The 20,648-nt window shown below is 40.9% G+C and overlaps 1 protein-coding gene across 17 annotated transcripts in view; it reads right to left on the reverse strand.

Moving 5' to 3' along the window:
* Positions 1 to 14,103: 14,103 nt before the first annotated feature.
* ARHGEF9 (Cdc42 guanine nucleotide exchange factor 9) overlaps positions 14,104 to 20,648 on the reverse strand; it is a 152,574-nt gene continuing 146,029 nt past the window's right edge. For 16 of the 17 annotated variants that reach the window (XM_055267074.2, XM_055267081.1, XM_063635292.1 and 13 more), the window contains one exon: positions 14,104 to 17,333. In XM_055267074.2, the coding sequence (XP_055123049.1) occupies positions 17,152 to 17,333 (182 nt within the window). In that variant the 3' untranslated portion in view covers positions 14,104 to 17,151. The remainder of the gene's footprint in view (positions 17,334 to 20,648) is intronic. The other variant, XM_055267073.2, reaches the window with a different exon arrangement.

The raw sequence follows: 20,648 nt of genomic DNA on the forward strand, positions 1-20,648 counted from the left end.
TATTATTTGAGAGTTTTTTAAATTTGATATTACTAACTTGTGAAAATTTATTCATCTGAGTCCTTATAATTTGTTCACTTTTCTGTATATGTTCTATATTCCCATTAAAGTGAGCATAAAAAAATACCATATTTCATGACTAAGTTGGGTTTATCTCAGAAACACATGTTTTGTTGTTGTTGTTGTTTTGTTTTGTTTTTTTGAGATGGAGTCTCTCTCTGTCATCCAGGCTGGAGTGTAGTGGCATGATCTCATGTCATTGCAGCCTTGACCTCCCCAGATGAAGTGATCCACCCACCTCAGCCTCCCCAGTAGCTGGGACTATAAGTATGTACCACCATGCCTGGCTAATTTTTGTATTTTTTGGAGAGACAGGGTTTTGCCGTGTTTCCCAGGCTGGTCTTGAACTCCTGAGTGAGTTTTTTTTTAAAGATCCAGAAAATATTAATATAACTTACCATATTAATAAATTAGGGAAGAAAAACATAATATTGTCTCAATAGATACATAAGATGCATTTGGTGAAATTCAATACCCATTCTACATTTTAAAAAAATACTTAGAAACTTAGAGAGTAGAAACTTCTTTAATTTTTTTTAGAAATGTTAATATATTCACATGATTCAAAAATTTTAGAATGTAAAAAGGTGATCAAGTAAAAGTCTCAGACCCATTTCCATATTCTCAGTCTTTTTATCACAAGAAATTACTTTGTCAATCTCTTGTGTATTCTTCCAGTTGTTCTGTGTAAATATAAATGTATGTCTTGTTACCCTCACTCACTTTTTATACCAGGGCTAACATAATATAATAAACCATTCTATACCTTTTTCCTCCAAAATCATTTATTGAATATTCTACATTTTCACCACAGATTTATAAAGCTTATTGTGTTGTGTTTGGTGACCATGTATTTCATTTTGTTTAGACTAAAGCTAGTGTACATTTGTTGTCACAGTATAATTATTAGTAGTTCCTCACTTCACTTTTAAATAAGTGCTACTGTTTATATAGTAAACTATATGATCATATGAGTTCTAGGCCAATTTTGCTTAAGTTTGTTGTTAGGCTTTCTATATTTCAATGCACTTTTTGTCTATGTCTGCACTTCTTCCATACTGCTTGTTTAAATAGGTTTAACTTTTATAATTGTTTTAGATTTACAGAAACTTTCAGATGATAGTCCAGAGAATTTTCTTATATTCTCCAGTGAATTTCTTCTATTAGCATCTTACTTTACTATGATACATTTGCCCCAATTAATGAATCAACATTGATACATAATGATGAACTAAACTACATACTTCATTTTATTAGTTTTCACCTAACGTCCTTTTTCTGTTTTAGGATCCCACCCAGGATAATACATTACATTTAGTTATCACTCTCCTTAGACTCCTTTTGACTGTGATACTTCCTCAAACTTTCCTTTGTTTTTGATGACATTAACAGTTTAAAGGAGTACTAGTCAGGTACTTTGTAGAATACCCATCTATTGGAATTTTTATGATATTTTGTCTCATCATTAGATGGGCATTATGAGTTTGGGGAAGGAAGATCACAGAAGTAAAGTGCCATTCTCATAATATCTACTATAGTTTAGATGTTTGTCCCCCAAAAAGTTATGTTATAATTTGATACTCATTGTTGGAGATGAGGCCTACCAGGAGGTGTTTGGGTAATGGAAGCAGATGTGTCATTAATAGATTGGTGCTTTCCTTATGATAATGAGTGAGTTATTGCTCTATTAGTTCCCACTAGAGCTGCTTGTTAGAAAGAGCCTACCCACCCATCTCTTCCTTTCTCTGATCCCACGTGATCTCTGCACACACCACCTCCCCTTTGACTTCCACCATGAGCAGAAGTAGCCTGAAGCTTTCACCAAATGCCTAACCTTCCAGACATCAGAATCATGAGTCAAATAAACCTTTTTCTCTTTATAAATTACACAGTCTCAGACATTTCTTTATAACAATACAAATGGACTAGGAGAACATCATATCAAGAATACTTATAAAAATGATTTGTCATTTTTGATGTTGACCCTGATTACTCAGCTAAGGTAGTGTTTGTCAGATTACCTGCTATAAAGTTAATCTCCTTCCCACCACTTTCCATGCTGCACTCTTTGAAAGAAAATCTAGTAAATTTGTTTGAGTACCTTGTAGATTCTGGATATGAGCCCTTTGTCAGATGGGTAGGTTGCGAAAATTTTCTCCCATTCTGTAGGCTGCCTATTCACTCTGATGGTAGTTTCTTTTGCTGTGCAGAAGCTCTTGAGTTTAATTAGATCCCATTTGTCAATTTTGGCTTTTGTTGCCATTGCTTTTTGTGTTTTAGACATGAAGTCCTTGCCCATGCCTATGTCCTGAATGGTATTGCCTAGGATTTCTTCTAGGGTTTTTATGGTTTTAGGTCTAACATGTAAGTCTTTAATCCATCTTGAATTAATTTTTGTATAAGGTGTAAGGAAGGGATCCAGTTTCAGCTTTCTATATATGGCTAGCCAGTTTTCCCAGCACCATTTATTAAACAGGGAATCCTTTCCCCATTTCTTGTTTTTGTCAGGTTTGTCAAAGATCAGATAGTTGTAGATATGTGGCATTATTTCTGAGGGCTCTGTTCTGTTCCATTGATCTATGTCTCTGTTTTGGTACCAGTATCATGCTGTTTTGGTTACTGTAGCCTTGTAGTATAGTTTGAAGTCAGGTAGCGTGATGCCTCCAGCTTTGTTCTTTTGGCTTAGGATTGACTTGGTGATGCGGGCTCTTTTTTGGTTCCATATGAACTTTAAAGTAGTTTTTTCCAATTCTGTGAAGAAAGTCATTGGTAGCTTGATGGGGATAGCATTGAATCTATAAATTACCTTGGGTAATATGGCCACTTTAATGATACTGATTCTTCCTCCCCATGAGCGTGGAATGATCTTCCATTTGTTTGTATCCTCTTTTATTTCATTGAGCAGTGGTTTGTAGTTCTCCTTGAAGAGGTCCTTCACATCCGTTGTAAGTTGGATTCCTAGGTATTTTATTCTCTTTGAAGCAATTGTGAATGGGAGTTCACTCATGATTTGGCTCTCTGTTTGTCTGTTATTGGTGTATAAGAATGCTTGTGATTTTTGCACTTTGATTTTTTTATCCTGAGACTTTGCTGAAGTTGCTCATCAGCTTAAGGAGATTTTGGGCTGAGACGATGGAGTTTTCTAGATATACAATCATGTCGTCTGCAAACAGGGAAAATGTGACTTCCTCTTTTCCTAACTGAATACACTTTATTTCCTTCTGCTGCCTGATTGCCCTGGCCAGAACTTCCAACCCTATGTTGAATAGGAGTGGTGAGAGAGGACATCCCTGTCTTGTGCCAGTTTTCAAAGGGAATGCTTCCAGTTTTTGTCCATTCAGTATGATATTGGCTGTGGGTTTGTCATAGATAGCTCTTATTATTTTGAGATACGTCCCATCAATACCTAATTTATTGAGAGTTTTTAGCATGAAGAGTTGTTGAATTTTGTCAAAGGCCTTTTCTGCATCTATTGAGATAGTTATGTGGTTTTTGTCTTTGGTTCTGTTTATATGCTGGATTACGTTTATTGATTTTCTTATGTTGAACTAGCCTTGCATCCCAGGGATGAAGCCCACTTGATCATGGTGGATAAGCTTTTTGATGTGCTGCTGGATTTGGTTTGCCAGTATTTTATTGAGGATTTTTGCATCAATGTTCATCAAGGATATTGGTCTACAATTCTCTTTTTTTGCTGTGTCTCTGCCAGGCTTTGGTATCAGGATGATGCTGGCCTCATAAAATGAAGTGGGTGAAGGATATGAACAGACACTTCTCAAAAGAAGACACTTATGCAGCCAAAAAACGCATGAAATAATGCTCATCATCACTGGCCATCAGAGAAATGCGAATCAAAACCACAATGAGATACCATCTCACACCAGTTAGAATGGCCATCATTAAAAAGTCAGGAAACAACAGGTGCTGGAGAGGATGTGGAGAAATAGGAACACTTTTACACTGTTGGTGGGACTGTAAACTAGTTCAACCATTGTGGAAGTCAGTGTGGCGATTCTTCAGGGATCTAGAACTAGAAATACCATTTGACCCAGCCATCCTATTACTGGGTATATACCCAAAGGATTATAAATCATGCTGCTATAAAGACACACGCACACGTATGTTTATTGCGGCACTATTCACAATACCAAAGACTTGGAACCAAGCCAAATGTCCAACAATGATAGACTGGATTAAGAAAATGTGGCACATATATACCATGGAATACTATGCAGCCATAAAATATGATGAGTTCATGTCCTTTGTAGGGACATGGATGAAGCTGGAAACCATCATTATCAGCAAAGTATTGTAAGGACAAAAAACCAAACACCGCATGTTCTCACTCATAGGTGGGAACTGAACAATGAGAACACATGGACACAGGAAGGGGAACATCACACTCCGGGGACTATTGTGGGGTGGGAGTAGGGGGGAGGGATAGCATTAGGAGATATACCTAATGCTAAATGACGAGCTAATGGGTGCAGCCCACCAACATGGCACATGTATACATATGTAACAAACCTGCACATTGTGCACATGTACCCTAAAACTTAAAGTATAATAATAATAATAATAAAATCATTTAGCCTAGGTACGTGGCTCATCCTCATTGCACGCTGGCCTAGACCATAACTCAGAGGCCAGAGGAATTGCCAGCTGGCCCTGGCTTTACTATCTTCTAGCTAATTTTTTACTTGGTAAAGAACATTTAGCTCTCTGGGCCCCAATTTCATCATCTGTTAAAAGAGGGAATTTTGTAACAGGCATGTTTTTATGTAAAAATGAGAAACTATATTTTCTGAAAAAAATATCTGAATGAGTTATAAGATACAACAGTAAAATATTGTAATTATTAAAAAAAGAAAAGAAAGAAAATATCTGTGTGTATCCCACAACTAAGGAGTGGAGAGTTACGCTGTACTTCCTTGAGGGCAGAGTTTCTATGTGTATTATTTGAAAACATATGGTTTAAGTAGCTATAATTTTATAATCCATCTTAATATCTTACTACTGAATTTCAAAAAGCCTTGAAAAATCACTTTACTTTTTCATATAATGACTAGATTAGGTTCGTCAGGTAACATTAACTGTCTTGATCAAAACTGCATTTAATACATAGATGCTTGGAATAGATCTGCCAGTATTGTCTTTGCAAACTTTGGACTTGTTACCTAGGTGTTTGGTTTCATGTTTTCTATATTTTACAATTTTCTCTGGGAAAATCTTACATGTTGTTAAATTTATTGCTAGTTTTCAAATATTTTTGATACTTTTGTAAATTTTATCTTTTTATTACACTGAGTCTTGCTGATGTATAGGAGTGTTATTGATTATATAGATCAAATGTCTAGCAACTTTGCAGAACTAATTCTCTTAGCAAGTAAGTTTGTAAGTCATAGAGCTACTCTTTATGGTAATGATGAATATGAATTTATCATGCCAATCCTATGGTGGTGTATTAGTCAGGGTTCTCTAGGGGGACAAAACTAATATTATGTGTGTATATATTTATACATATATATACACATATAATATTATACATATATATAAATAAATATATATAGGCTGAGGTGGGTGGATCACTTCAGCTGTGGAGGTCAAGGCCACAATGACATGAGATCATGCCACTACACTCCAGCCTGGATGACAGAGAGAGACCCCATCTCAAAAAAACAAAACAGAAAACAACAACAACAAAAAAAAACATGTGTTTCTGAGACAAACCCAACTTAGTCATGAAATATATATATATGTATACATATATGTGTGTATATGTATATACATATATGTGTATATGTATATACATATATATGTGTTTATGTATATACACATATGTGTGTGTATGTATATACACATATGTGTGTGTATGTATATACACATATGTGTGTGTATGTATATACACATATATGTGTGTGTATGTATATACACATATATGTGTATGTATATACACATATGTGTGTGTATGTATATACACATATGTGTGTGTATGTATATACACATATATGTGTATGTATATACACATATATGTGTGTGTATGTATATACACATATATGTGTATGTATATACACATATATGTGTGTGTATGTATATACACATATATGTGTATGTATATACACATATATGCGTGTATATGTGTATATGTGTGTATATGTATATACATATATATAGAGGAGTTTATTAAGTATTTACTTACATGATCACAAGGTCCCACAATAGGCTGTCTACAAGCTGAGGAGCAAGGAGAACCAGTTCCGAGTCCCAAAACTGAAGAACTTGGGAGTCCAATATTCCAGGGCAGGAAGCATCCAGCATGGGAGAAAGATGTAGGCTAGGAGACTAGGCCAGTCTGTCTTTTCACATTTTTCTGCCTGCTTATATTCTAGCCATGCTGGCAGCTGATTCGATTGTGCCCACCCAGATTAAGTGTGGGTCTGCCTTTCCCAGCCCACTGACTCAAATGTTAATCTCTTTTGGCAACACCCTCACAGACACACCCAGGATCGATACTTCGTATCCTTCAATCCAATCAAGTTGACACTCAATATTAACCATCAAAAGTCCATCCCTTGTCAGCATGAACCCATACACATCTCCTGAGATCATACATAATCTTCAAATAAAGACAATAATAAGGTCATAGTTACACCTAACATAATACAGCTATCCTTCATACAACTGGAAATACACCCAATTCCTACCCAAATACTATTACATAAGGTTAACAATATTTAAATGCTGATGTGAAATCAATAAATCTTATGTCACATGATAAAAAAGAAAGGAAATAAAATTAAGATACTTTCTTAGTATAAGTGTATATATGCACAAACATTTTTTAACAGAAGAAGGAGAAAATACTCATGACAATTACAGTCCTCCTTTCTGCAGCTGGTCACATGGTCATAGCTAGTATTGATAACTACCTTCTTCTATTGCCCATTCTGTATTCCCTATGACTTCAGCAAGCACCTCAGCAGGTCGCGTTTTTTTTCATGGTGGAGTGACCCAAACCTTCATTCCTGAGGGGTTTGGGACATTTGTAGTCCTGCCTGGATTGGGCTATTGTAGTTTCCCATTGACCTTAATCACAGGGCATGGTAATACTAAGAGACATCCTAATGGATTTGCTGTATTCCATGCATACTCTTCCTTACCTCCATTGTGGCGTAGTAGACTGATTTCATCTTGATAGTCCAGGTCAATCACCCCAGCCAACACTGTAACTCCCTTCTAAGCCTGTTGACTTAAAGGTAGGAAGAGCCCAAAGTGTCCAGGTGACAATTTTAGCTTCCAGTTTAATGAAATTGTTGTTGTGTCTCCTGGTGGCAGTGTTTCTCCCTCTGGAACTAAGACCTCTAGGTCAGCAGAATGTAATGTCGCAGGTACAGGAAGCAAAATTTTGCTAGTGGATCACAAGGGGTGATGGTGAGTGGTGCCACTTCCATTTCCACCCCTTGATTCCTGGACCCATGAATCCTGGCTATGGGAGAAACAGTACTATGTATTGGCCACTGATTCAGAGCATACATGGCCTTGTGGAGAACTTTGCCTAGCCCTGCAAAGTATTGTCACCTAGTTGGTATTGTAATTGTGACTTCAAAAAGCCATTCCACAGTTCTATCAATCCAGCTGCTTCAGGATGATGGGGAACATGGTAAGACCAGTGAATTCCATGAGCATGAGACCACTGCCACACTTCTTTAGCCATAAAGTGAGTGCCTTGGTCAAAGGCAATGCTGTGTGGAATACCATGACTGTGGATAAGGCATTCCATGAGTCCATGGATGTTAGTCTTGGCAGAAGCATTGCATGAAGGATAGGCAAACCTATATCTGGAGTAAGTGTCTATTCCAGTGATGACAAACCTCTGCCCTTTCCATGATGGAAGAGGTCCAATATAATCAACCTGCCACCAGGTAGCTGGCTGATCACCTTGAGGAATGGTGCCATATTGAGGGCTCAGTGTTGGTCTCTGCTGCTGGAAAATTGGGCAATCAGTAGTGACCATAGCCAGGTCAGCCTTGGTGAGTGGAAGTCCATGTTGCTGAGCCCATGCACGACCTCTATCCCTGCCACCATGGTCACTTTTTTCATGGACCCATTGGGCAATGACAGGGGTGACTGGGGAAAGAGGCTCAGTGATATCCACAGAACGGGTCATCCTATCCACTTGATTATTAAAATCCTCCTCTGCTGAGGTCACCCGTTGATGAACACTCACATGGGATATAGCTATCTCCACAGTTTTGACCATTCAGAGAGGTCCATCAACATAACTCTTCCCCAAATTTGTTTGTCACCAATTTTCCAATCATGCTTTTTCCAAGTCCCTGACTATCCAGCCAAACCATTGGCTACAGCCCATGAATCAGCATATAATCGCACATCTGTCCATTTCCCCTTCCATGCAAAGTGCACAACCAGGTGCAGTGATCAAAATTCTGCCCATTGGGAACATTTCCCTTCACCTGTCCTTCAGGCAGGTCCTAGAAAGGAGCTGTAATGCTGCAGCTATCCACTTTTGGGTGGTGCCTTCACATTGTGTAGATCCATCTGTGAACCAGGCCCTAGTCTTCTCTTCCTTTGTCAACTGATCATAGGGAACTTGCCATGAGGCCATCAGTGCAGGCTGGAGTAGAGAAGGCAGGGTGGCAGGAGTGGAGACCCTGGGTAATTTGCACTAATTCCTCATGTAACTTATTTGTGCCTTCAGGACCTGCTCAAGCCTGTCATGTATATACCACTTCCATTTGATGATGGAATGCTGCCCTGCAGGAACCACCTAATGGCTAGATAGGTAGAAAGCACCCAGTTCATGACAGGCAATTCAGGTCGTGTGGTGACTTGATGACCCATAGTCAAACGTTCAGTTTCAACTAAAGCCCAGTAACAGGCCAAGAGCTCTCTTTAAAAAGGAGAGTAGTTATCTGCCGAAGATGGCAGGGCCTTGCTCCAAAATCCTAGAGGCCTCCACTGTGATTCACCTATGGGGGCCTGCCAGAGGATCCAAACAGCATCCCTATCTGCCACTGACACCTCAAGCACCATTGGATCTGCTGGGTCATATGGCCCAAGTGGCAGAGCAGCTAGCACAGCAGCCTGGACCTGATGCAGAGCCTTCTTTTTTTCTGGACCCCACTCAAATCTGGCAGCCTTTCGGGTCACTCGATAAATGGGCTGGAGTAACATACGCAAATGAGGAATGCGTTGTCTCCAAAATTCAAATAGGCCCACTAGGCCTTGTGTCTCTTTCTTAGATGCGGGAGGTGCCAAATGCAGCAACTTATCCTTCACCTTTGAAGGAATATCTTAACAGGCCCCACACCACTGGAACCCTAGAAATTTTACTGAGGTAGAAGGTCCCTGAATTTTAGCTTGATTTATTTTCCATTCTCTGGCAAGCAAATGTCTCACCAATAAGTCCAGTGTGTTTGCTGCTTCTTGCTCACTGGATCGAATCAGCATAATGTCATCAATGTAATGGACTAGTGTGTTATCTTGCAGAAGCCAAAAGTGATCAAGGTCTGAGTAAGATTATGACACAAAGCCGGAGAGTTGATATACCCCTGAGATAAGACAGTAAAGGTATATTGCTGGCCCTGCCAGATGAAGGCAAATTGCTTCTGGTAGCACCTTATGCACAGCAACGGAGAAAAAGGCATTCGCCAAGTCAATGGCTGCATATCAGGTACTAGGAGATGTGTTAATTTGCTCAAGCAATGAAACCACATCTAGTACAGCAGCTGCAATTGGAGTAACCACTTGGTTAAGCTTACAGTAATCCACTGCCATTGGTTAAGCTTCCAATAATCCACTGTTAATTTCTTTTGGGAACACCCACACAGACTCACCCAGGATCAATACTTTGTATCATTCAATGTAATCAAGTTGACACAGTATTAACCATCACAGGGGGTGTTCAGAAATGATTCTTACGGTGATAAGGGGTGTTTCATTTCACTCTCCAAGACCCATCTGTCTTCTGCACAGAGCAAATGGGAGAGTTGAACGGGGATGTAGTGGAAGTTAGCACCCCTGTGTATTTCAAGTCCTTGATGGTGGCACTAATCTTCACAATTCCTCCAGGGATGTATTTTTTTTTAATTTAGTATTTTTCTAGGTAGAGGCAGCTCAAATGGCTTCCGTTTGGCCTTTCTCACCATAATAGCCCTAATTGTACTAGTCAGGGAGCCAATGTGGAGTTTCTGCCAGCTGCTAAGTATGTCTATGCCAATTTTGCATTCGGGCACTGGGGAAATGAACAAAGGATAAGTCTAGGGACCCACTAGACTCACTGTAAGTCAGACCTGAACTAAAACTCCATTAATCACCTGACCTCCATAAGCCCCTACTTTAACTGGAGAACCACAATGATGTTTCAGATCTCCTGGAATCAATGTCAGCTCAGAACCAGCGTCCAGTAGTCCCTGAAATGTCTGATAATTTCCCTTTCCCCAATATACAGTTACCCTGGTAAAAGGTCAGAGGTCTCCTTGGGGAAGGATGAGAGGAAAATTCACTGCATAAGTTGTCAGTAATGTAGTGGGGTCCTTCCTCAAGGGCACCCGGCCTTACCTTCATTCCAAGGGTTTTGGGTCTGTAAACTGGGTCAAGTATGGAAAATGACTGAGGTTGTCATGATTCTCTGTTTTTATAATTCAAATTCGTCTTTGGTCCATTCTACCTAGAAGCTTTCTCCTTATACAAATTAAAGAATGCAGTAGGCTTCCTACCAATTTCACTTCTAGGAATGCCGTGATTAATTAGCCAATGCCAGAACTCTACATGAGTCAGACTATTCTGATTGCTGCTTTTGTCTCTGCTGTCCATTATGGTAGCTATGCCCACCTTGCCATTCATTGATGATTGAGTGCCAACACTCGGCATCTGCCACCTCGGGATCCAATCATTCCCATTGTATTTAACTTTTGTAGTTCAGTGACCATGGTTCTGACTGTTAAATCTGACATACAGAGAAGAGCAATTATAGGGCTCTTCAAAGATGCAAGTGCTGCCCTCACAAATCTATTTTGCAAGACTTGGTCAAGGGTACATCTTCTGGACCATCCCAGCTGGGATGAGTGGGTCTAAAGTGACTAATCCAGTCCACCACCCCAGTCTCCCTAAGCCTTTGGATCCCTTCCTCTACATTAAACCAAGGGAGATCAGACATTTCCAGCTTGCTCACCGTGGGCCACCTTTTAATCCATATTTCAGCTAACCAAGCAAATAAACTATTAGAATCTTTTTTTTTTAACTCCTCGAGCTGCAACATTAAAAGCAGAGTCCCTATTTAATGGGCCAAATCAGTAAATTCAGCCTGATCCAACTCTATGTTCCTTCCACCATTATCCCATACTCTTAATATCCATTCCCATACCTGTTCTCCAGATTTGCTTATATAAATTAGAGAACTCAAGCAGTTCTTTTGGAGTGTAGTCCGCCTCCTCATGGGTCACACTCTCAATCTCACCTCTAGAGGCCCGCCGGGACTTTACTCTAGTTATAGGTCTAGAAGCAAACAGGGATGTTGTGGGTTGCTCCTGAGGAAAATCAACATTATCTGTCCTGTCAACTGCCTCAGGGGAGGCCATCACTGTGGCCTTAGGCAATGCAGGGTTTATTTCCTCAGACAAAGGTGGAAAGGCTGATGGCAGCATGGGTCAAGGAGGGGATCTTGCATTACTGGGGATGGGGAAGCTGTTCCTTCTGGCAAAAAGGTTCATCAGAGTTTACAAACTCAGTGTCCTCAGGTTCATCAGCATCCTCCCAAATGTCTCCATTCCAAGTTCCAGGGTCCCATTCTTTTCCAATCAATGTCCTCACTTTAACAGCAGACACCTGGCGAGGCTGTGCATGCACCTTTCATTGCAGGTCAGCCACTTGCATGATAAGAGCTTGTGTCTGTTTTTCCCCTATTTCAACTCTTTCTCTAGAGTAGATAAGACTCTCACTCAGGGCAGTATTAGCAGATTGGAGGCTCAGTATTTGCTTCTGAAGCTGGAAGACAGAATCCATTGAGTTCATCATTTTCTTTCATCACTTTGTCCACTCCTTGCTTCTCATGAGCGGTGAATCAGGAGTATCAAATGCATTTATTTTGCATTACTCTCTAAACAGTTCACATCAAGGACTATCAGTGTTCTCCATACTATTAGAAGTACAGTCCTTAGCATTTTTGGCCTAATCATATTAAGCAGTCAACTCCAGAAACCCCAAAACCAACGAAAGAACTCTATCCTTAATATTGTGTTCCTCTAGAACCACTCTCGTTACCAAAATTTGTATTAGTCATGGTTCTCTAGAGGGACAGAACTAGTAGGATGTGTATATATATTCACACACATACACACACACACACATACACGCACACATATATATGTAAAGGGGAATTTATTAAAGATTAACTTACATGATCACAAGGTCCCACAATAGGCTGTCTGCAAGCTGAGGAGTAAGGAGAGCCAGTCCGAGTCCCAAAACTGAAGAATTTGGAGTCTGATGTTAGAGGGCAGGAAGCATACAGCGTGAGAGAAAGATGTAGCCTGGGAGGCTAGGCCAGCCTCTCTTTTCACATTTTTCTGCCTGCTTATATTCTAGCCATGCTGGCAGCTTATTAGATTGTGCCCACCCAGATTAAGGGTGGGTCTGTCTTTCCTAGTCCACTGACTCAAATGTTAATTTCTTTTGGCAACACTGACACAGACACACCAGGATCAATACTTTGTATCATTCAATCTAATCAAGTTGACACTCAGTATTAACCATCACAGGGGGCGTTCTGAAATGATTCTTATGGTGATAAGAAGTGTTTCCTTTTAGGTACCATAAGAGAGAACCAAGTTTATCTTAGAGTGTAAGACCCCCACCATTTGTCTCCCCACTTCTAGTGCCCTTGGAAAGTAGTCAGGGAAGACTGAGACCAGATGCTGCCCTCTTGCTCTCTGCAGGAGGTAATTTAGATTTATTTCCGGAAGTTGGGGAAGCTAGGAATTGGCAAGATGCAGAAGCGACTGCTGAGAGCTAAGTCCTGCTGATTTTGGTGGGGAGAGATGGCAGACTCTAGGGAAAAGGGAAATGATGGTGATAGCAGAGGAAGGGGTTAAATAAGGAGAGCCAAGAAATGGAGAAAGGGGAAAAGTTAGTAAAGGAGAGGAGATTTTAATTATCACTTTCTTCAAATCAAATCCTGGGGGTGGTGGTGGGAGGATCCTGAAGGCCAAGACAGACAGGGCTCATATTCTAATCCAGAGGCCCAACATCTGCTCCCCCTTCCAACTCTACAGATTGGAATAATTATCTGGATCCTTTTAGTAAATAAGCATTTTATTGGAGTGTTTAGTTGCTCTGAAGAAAGGCAGGTAAGGCAATGCCAGAAAGGAACCTCTATTGGGTTTCCCACAGGGAGCATCAGATACCACATAGGGGCCTACTGACAGCAAGGAACATCTACATCCAGGTTGACACCATGATGGAAGAAATAGTAAGGTCACTCAACCCACTCTGAGGAATAGATAAGGAAGATAACTACCTCTGAAGAGACAGGACCAAAGGCTTTAGGAAGGAATTGAGAGTTGCAAATTCCTAAGTGATATAGTCTCTGGATGGGTTCAAAAGGCAGCCTTTAAGCTTCCATGAGGGCCCAGGGCTAGTACTGGACTTGCTGCTATAAGGAAAAAGAGCAAGGTCAGAAATGGACCTTTATGTCTTGTCAAAGGGCTGGGTGACATGAAGGACAGTCCCATCCATAAAGACATTTGACTGCCCCAGGCTACAGGATCAAACGTAGTCCTTGCGGTCCACTCTTCCAGAAAACACATGCAAGGCCATAGGTGGCACATAGGATGCCTGGGAATAGAACAGCAGGGTTGGCAGGTCAAGGCTGGGTTGGGGTAAGCTGCCCCACACCAGGCAAATTCCCTTTATTTCACAATTGGCAAAACACACACACACACACACATACACATACACACACACACACACACACATACACACACACACACACACACACACAGGAATGAGAGCTATGCCAGGAGGTGTCTTTTTACTTCTTTTATTGAACTCCATAAATATTTTCATAAGGCTTTGTGTCATTACAACATTTTTTTTTGTTAAACATTTTTTTAACACACAACTTTGACACTTGTTTGACAGAGTCAAACAGTCAGATAAAAGAAACAAAAGAATAAACTGGCAAATGCAGAGCAGCAAGGGTAATCAAAGTCACTGTTGCCCATCCATCCACCCCAGCCCACCCCATCCCCAAAGCACTAAAAGATCACTATTTGGCTTCACACTAGAATTGTTAGAACTCTCTTGTTGCTGTTCTTATAGATCCATTAGAAATATACACATAGAGAGAGGGGGAGAAAAAAAAGAGAATAATTAGATGTCTGTCTGAGGACTCCCCATAGCAGGTCCCATAGAACACACTAGCAAAGCCTTTTGGAGAGCAAATCCTGGCCTCGTTGAGTTGAGGAAAAGGGAGCTTGGGGCTATGCGGAAATTAGAGCATTACAAAATTATTGGGGTTACCATTGCTGTCAGGACCCAACAGGTTAGGATACTGAAGCCAGGTATTTAACTGGGCTCCCCTTGGGGCTGTTGGCCACTGGTCTGCTTTGTTGCTACAGGCTGAGGGAATACTCCAACCAATGGGGAGATGATTTCTTGTTGTTCACAAATTACTGGCATCTGGTGATGCCAGTGGGTTCAGTAGAGGAGAAGTGAGGGTTGAGAAGTAATATCTCTGATCCTGGAGCCCTGGGCAGAAGCCCCAAGGAGGGAGGAAATGAGAGGGCCTAGTCAAGAAATGTAGGCCCAGAAACTTGTCCAAGTATCCCCTCCCGGTGTGCTGCCAACCCTCGAAGAAGCATGGCAAGGCCAAGCCTAGTGAGGAGGAGTGAGAAGTAGGAAAAAGAGGTACACTGAAGGAGGCCTGCATAGCTACCAAAAACACTCTGCCAGACAGGATATTTTAGCCTGGGTGCTGGGCACCAGGTCCCTTGCCAAGGAGGCTTACGTAGTTAGGTCATGTGCTGAACAGTGGTGGCCAGTCCCGAGCCCCGGCCCTCTCCCCAGATCAGGCTCATCCTTGACTTATAATACAAGTCTGACTTGGTTGTGATGGAATAGAAACTTAAATAGCTTGTAATTTGATTCCCACAAAGAAAAGATTCCCAGGCTGGGCAATGCCTGGTCTGGATCAGGAGGCATAGAGCAGTAAACCTGCTAGCTATGCTGAAGCCTCCACACAGCTATGGCTGCTGCTTGGTAAGCTGAAGTCCTTTCATGATGAAGTCTTCTCCCATGGGGTTTAGGACAGACTCCCAGTCTCCACATTCCTCACTACAGTGGCTTGCTCTTCACAGCAGAGTTCATCCTTATTCCCTTATACCCTTTTTGTTGTTCAAGGTCTATCCATGAAAAGGGCTATGTGTGGAGGAAAAACAGGTACTCCAACATCCAAAGGAAGCCTGCCTCCTTGTGAAAGAAGTTAGATTTTCCCAAGCAAAAAGCTGGCCAAAAGCAAGCCTGAGGGTAGCATCCCTGCCTCAGACCCCTTATTCAGAGGGAAAATTGCCCCTGGGCCCCTAACTCACTTGCCCCAAATGTCCTGGAATGAGAGGATGTTGGAAACAGGGCCTCCTTTGAGTGCCAGAACAGCTTTAACTGTATCAATACCAAAAATCCTCCTGTGCTAGGATGGCAGGAGAAAGAAGAAAGAGAGAGGGAAAGAAAGAAGCCAGGGAAGATTGTCCATGCAATCTGTTAACAATGGGAGAAGTCTCACACAATTTTAGGGTGGTAGAAAATGCAGGTACAATACTGTGGATCAAGGCTATCTCTTTCCATTCCCATCCCTGTTCTTTCTTGTAAAAGGTTACTATCAGCCTTAGACCCTGTCCAGGTCAATAATTTGAAGGTAGCTGATGATCTTGGTCAGGTGGGCTCTGTCTTGAACCCCTCCATACTTCTATCAACGCTGCCCAAACATCTGTAAATGGGAGCAGGGACAACCAGGACACTGAAGTGATTGCTGTAGGGATCCCTGTCCTAAACCTATCTGGTACTAGGGGGCTGGTAAATCCCTCTCCTGGGAGGCAGAATCTCAACCTCTGCTTCCAGTTCAGATCTTTTGGGCTAAGGGAGAGACAGGCCTAGGGGGAGACCTATAACAAAAGTGACTTGAAAAAAGAGAATAACTGGATCAAACTAACCCCTAGATGCAAAATTGCAATGACCCAGCAGTGCTGCAACATGGGAAACCCCAGTGATAGAAGAAACAGCCCGAATGCAAAATGTTCCCTGAACAGAAGTCCACTCCAGCATCATCATAGTCTGATACTCCCTTGCTTCTGTTTGGTTTTTTGATCCCTTCACAGTACCTAAAACACAGTAAAAGCAATAGGAATACTGAGCAGTTTTGTCACAGGGCACAACAGAGCATGTCCAGACTGGCATGACTGAGGACAGAGGATGCCGAGAAAAGGTTATTTGGGGCAACTGCAGGGCTGAAGGAACATTTGAAAATGATTGGCTGAAGGAGAGGAGAAAGGAGCTCATTCTCTTCCTCAATGGAAAGTAAAAGAGGGAAAAAAACCCTGAAACCTCCCAACTCTACCACATCAAATAAAATTAAAAATTTATCAACATCAGTATCATCAGAAAAAAAAACAATACAAACACATCTATGGTAATAATGACAAGGCAGTGAATCACTCACAGGGGAGTAAAGAGATTATCTTAACAAGAAAAGGAATGAATAGAAATGTCAACTTCTGAAAGCAAAGGGAAGGGGGAACAGGGTAAAAATGGAAAACTTTTAAGACGGGATCACATGTTTGGAAGTCATTGGTACCTCCTCCTACCAACCACAGATTTCACTTCCCCAAAACAACAGAAAACATTTTTGTTCCTTATCTCTCTCTCTCTCTGTGTGTGTGTGTGTGTGTGTGTATGTGTACGCAAGGGTCTCTCTGTGTGTGTGTGTATAAATTTGAACAGTGCTTCTCCGAAAAAAGGTCCATCTATAAATATAATTTTATTTACTTTATTTTAAAATTATCTGCCTCCCTGTAGGTATCATTTTTTGAAGGGGGTTAACCTGCTGAAGTTTTGCCAGAATGGTGACTGGCTGCGCTTGGGTTCGGTGAACTCAAAGACCTGCGACTGAGCGATGCCGTCGGGGACCAGGTACTGGCCGTGGTTTAACGGGTCCTGCGGTGGTGGGTAGGAAGGAGGAACTGAGCGGGCAGAGTTGACACCTAGAGTAGATGAGAGATCAAAGGGAAAGGGTATCAGTTATGTAACAAAGGGCTTCTCAAATTACCCAGTGACCACTCTGGGCAGACAACTCAAGGCAGACTGGTTTAGAGAGTGTGAACTGGTTTTACAAATCATCCAAGGGGAGAATTCCTCTTTCAAACAGATTTTAGAATACCATGGCTACTATTGCAACCCTACACACTTCCACATCTAGTCAGGTATCAAAGAAATTTGGGGTATTGCTATAATCTATTTTACAGGTGAGAACACTGATGTCTGAAAAGAAATGTCATACTCAAGGTCACATGGTAAGTTAGTGACAAAGCAAGGGTTAGAACCTACATTCTTTGACTTCTCAGTTCAGAGTTCTTTCCAAGACACCAGAATCCCTTATGCAGGGCTTGGTCCTGCAAAGAACCCAACAAACTCTATTTATCCTTCTCCAAGTCCCCCCTGGAAGTTTTAAAAGAGCCTGGTTAAGAACTATTGACTTCAGGACAGGTTTCTGGGAGAAATTTTCTAAATGCATAAGGTGCAAGTGATTTAGTGTTCTGTCCTGGGTTGAGAGTGATGAACCTGCACTTAAAAGAGAATTGACATTAGTAGGTGAAGGAGAAAGTAAACTTACTACCAGAAGGTATAATTCATGGGGAGCAAGGAAGACGGAATATATGTGTGTCTTTCAAATGGAATAGCTTAAATGACACTAATATTAAAAACCTTCTCAACATTTGTAGGTAGGTTTGCAACCATCAAAGCAAAATCCACATTAATGAAGGATTCCAGGAACCTGGAGGCCTAAAGTGAAAGTTTAATCCTGATCTACATTCAGGGAATAGGACGAGACATACAGCATATAATTCAGACATGCCAGGAAGGCTTCTCTGCTGCTCCTAAATACCTTCTTCATCTGCTACTCAGGGTCTGAAATTCCAACATTACAGTTACTTTGTTTGCCTTTGCTTGATGACTAGGTTCCTTTACCCTGGAAGCAGTATCATTTAAGCCATCATCAGCCACTGGCACTTCAGTGAGAAAGGTCAGATTCTTTTCTAAGAGCTAGTTTTGCAAGGTGGTAAGTGTCAGAAGTATGAGGGTATTGAATGCCAACAGACAATACACAGATATTAGAGAGGAAGTTTTGTGAGTACTAATTTGATTTTTTTTAAAAAAAAGCATTTATTTGAAATCATTACAGATTCACATGCAGTTTTAAGAAATAATAGAGATCCTGTGTACTCTTTACCCAGTTTTCCCAATGGTAACATCTTGCAAAACAATAGTAAAACAGTACAGTATCACAGCCAGGATATTGACATTATAACTGGATACAGTCAAGATATAGAACATTTCCATCATCACAAGGATCCCTGTTGTTACACTTTTATAACCACAATCTCTTCTGGGTACATATCTAAAATAAAGGAAATCAGTACGTTGAAGAGATATTTGCACTCCTATGTTTATCACAGCACTATTCACAATAACCAAGATATGGAATCAACCAAAGTATCTGTCAATAGATGAATGGATGAAGAGAATGTAGTATACATACACAGTGGAATATTATTCAGCCACAAAAAGAATGAAATCCTGTCATTTTCAGCAACATGGATGGAACTGGGGCTCATAATGTTAAGTGAAATAAGCCAGGCACAGAAAGACAAATATCAAATGATCTCACTCAACTGTAGGAGCTCAAAAAGTGGATTCCATGGAGGTAGAGTACAGTGATGGTTACTAGAGGCTTGGAAGGATGGTGTTAGGGAAATGAAGAGAGGTTGGTTAATGGATTCAAAAATACAGTTTGATAGATGGAATAAGTTCTAGTGTTCAGTAGCACAGCAGGGTAACAGTAGTTAACAATAATTTATTGCATATTTCAAAATACATAAAACAGAAGATTTGAAATGTTCCCAACACAAAAAAATGATACATGTTTAAGGTGATAGATATCCTAATTACCCTAATTTGATCATTACACATTGTATGCATATCAAAATATCGCATGTACTCAGTAAAGATGTATAATTATTACATATCAATACAAAATAAATTTAAAAATCAATTGGGCATATTTGTGTACATTTATTTCTGGGTTCTGTGGCATTGATCTAATATGTCCACCCTTCTGCCAAAATTACATTGTCTTGGTTACTGTAACTATATAATGAGGGTTGAAACTGGGTAGATTGATTACTCACATTTTACTCTTTTTCGAGATCATTTTAGCTATTCTAGGGCACTCATTTGATGTTGGGCTGGCCCCAAGGCCTCTGGAGATGGAGTCTGTGCTCATGGCCATGGGGAGCTCTATATTGATCTAGTTAATTGGGTTTATGTACCAGGAATTAGCATATAACTTTCAAGAAGTTATATATCAATACTTAAAATGAAAGCAGCGTGAAAGACAAAGGTCAAGTGAAAAGGCCTTTCTTGGAGCTAGATCTGGTACTGTTATTTCAGCCAGGTTCCCCCTCTCCCAGAGCAGTAGACTGAGTTGATAATGTCCCAGTGTTACAGATGGGGTTGGAAAGGGACACTAGAGTAGTTACCTATCTAATGACATCTGCATTGGAGACCTCTTAACAATGCCCCTCACTTCCTGCGATGGGTCATTGAAAAGCTCAAGGAAGCCAGCTTTCATGGTTATCTTAAATAATCCCTTCTTGCTCTTCCCATGTACATATTGTAACTACTGAATTCCTACATTTGAGAACCACTTCCACATGTATGGCACTCTTGAGTCTCAAAATATATCAGTTACTACAGCCCTGGACTAGGAGAGTCTTGAAGACCAAAAATAGAAACAAAGGAGGAGATTTGTAGTAATCCCGGGAGGTTTGAAACTAAATGAAGCTGGGTGCAGTGGCTCACATCTGTAATCCCAGAACCTTGGGAGGACGAGGGGGGGGATCACCTGAGGTCAGGAGTTCAAGACCAGCCTGGCCAACATGGTGAAATGCCGTCTCTACTAAAAATACAAAAATTAGTCGGGTGTGGTGGCAGGTGCCTGTAATCCCAGCTACTCTGGAGGGTGAGGCAGGAGAATCGCTTGAAACCAGGAGGCAGAGGTTGCAGTGAGCCAAGATCACACCATTGCACTCCAGTCTGCATGATGAGAGCGAAACTCCATCTCAGGAAAAAAAAAAAAAAAAAAAACAAAGAAAGACAGAAACTAAATGAATTTCTTTGAAGACTTTAGAATTGCTGTTAAGGAAAGAAAACTGTTCAAGTGAACCAGTATTTAGACACTGGGAGACAAGAAAGGCCCTAAAAGGAATGGCCTGGAGATACATAGGGTGGGGAAGGAC

This window comes from Symphalangus syndactylus, chromosome X (genome assembly GCF_028878055.3).
Source record: "Symphalangus syndactylus isolate Jambi chromosome X, NHGRI_mSymSyn1-v2.1_pri, whole genome shotgun sequence".
Taxonomy (NCBI): domain Eukaryota; kingdom Metazoa; phylum Chordata; class Mammalia; order Primates; family Hylobatidae; genus Symphalangus; species Symphalangus syndactylus.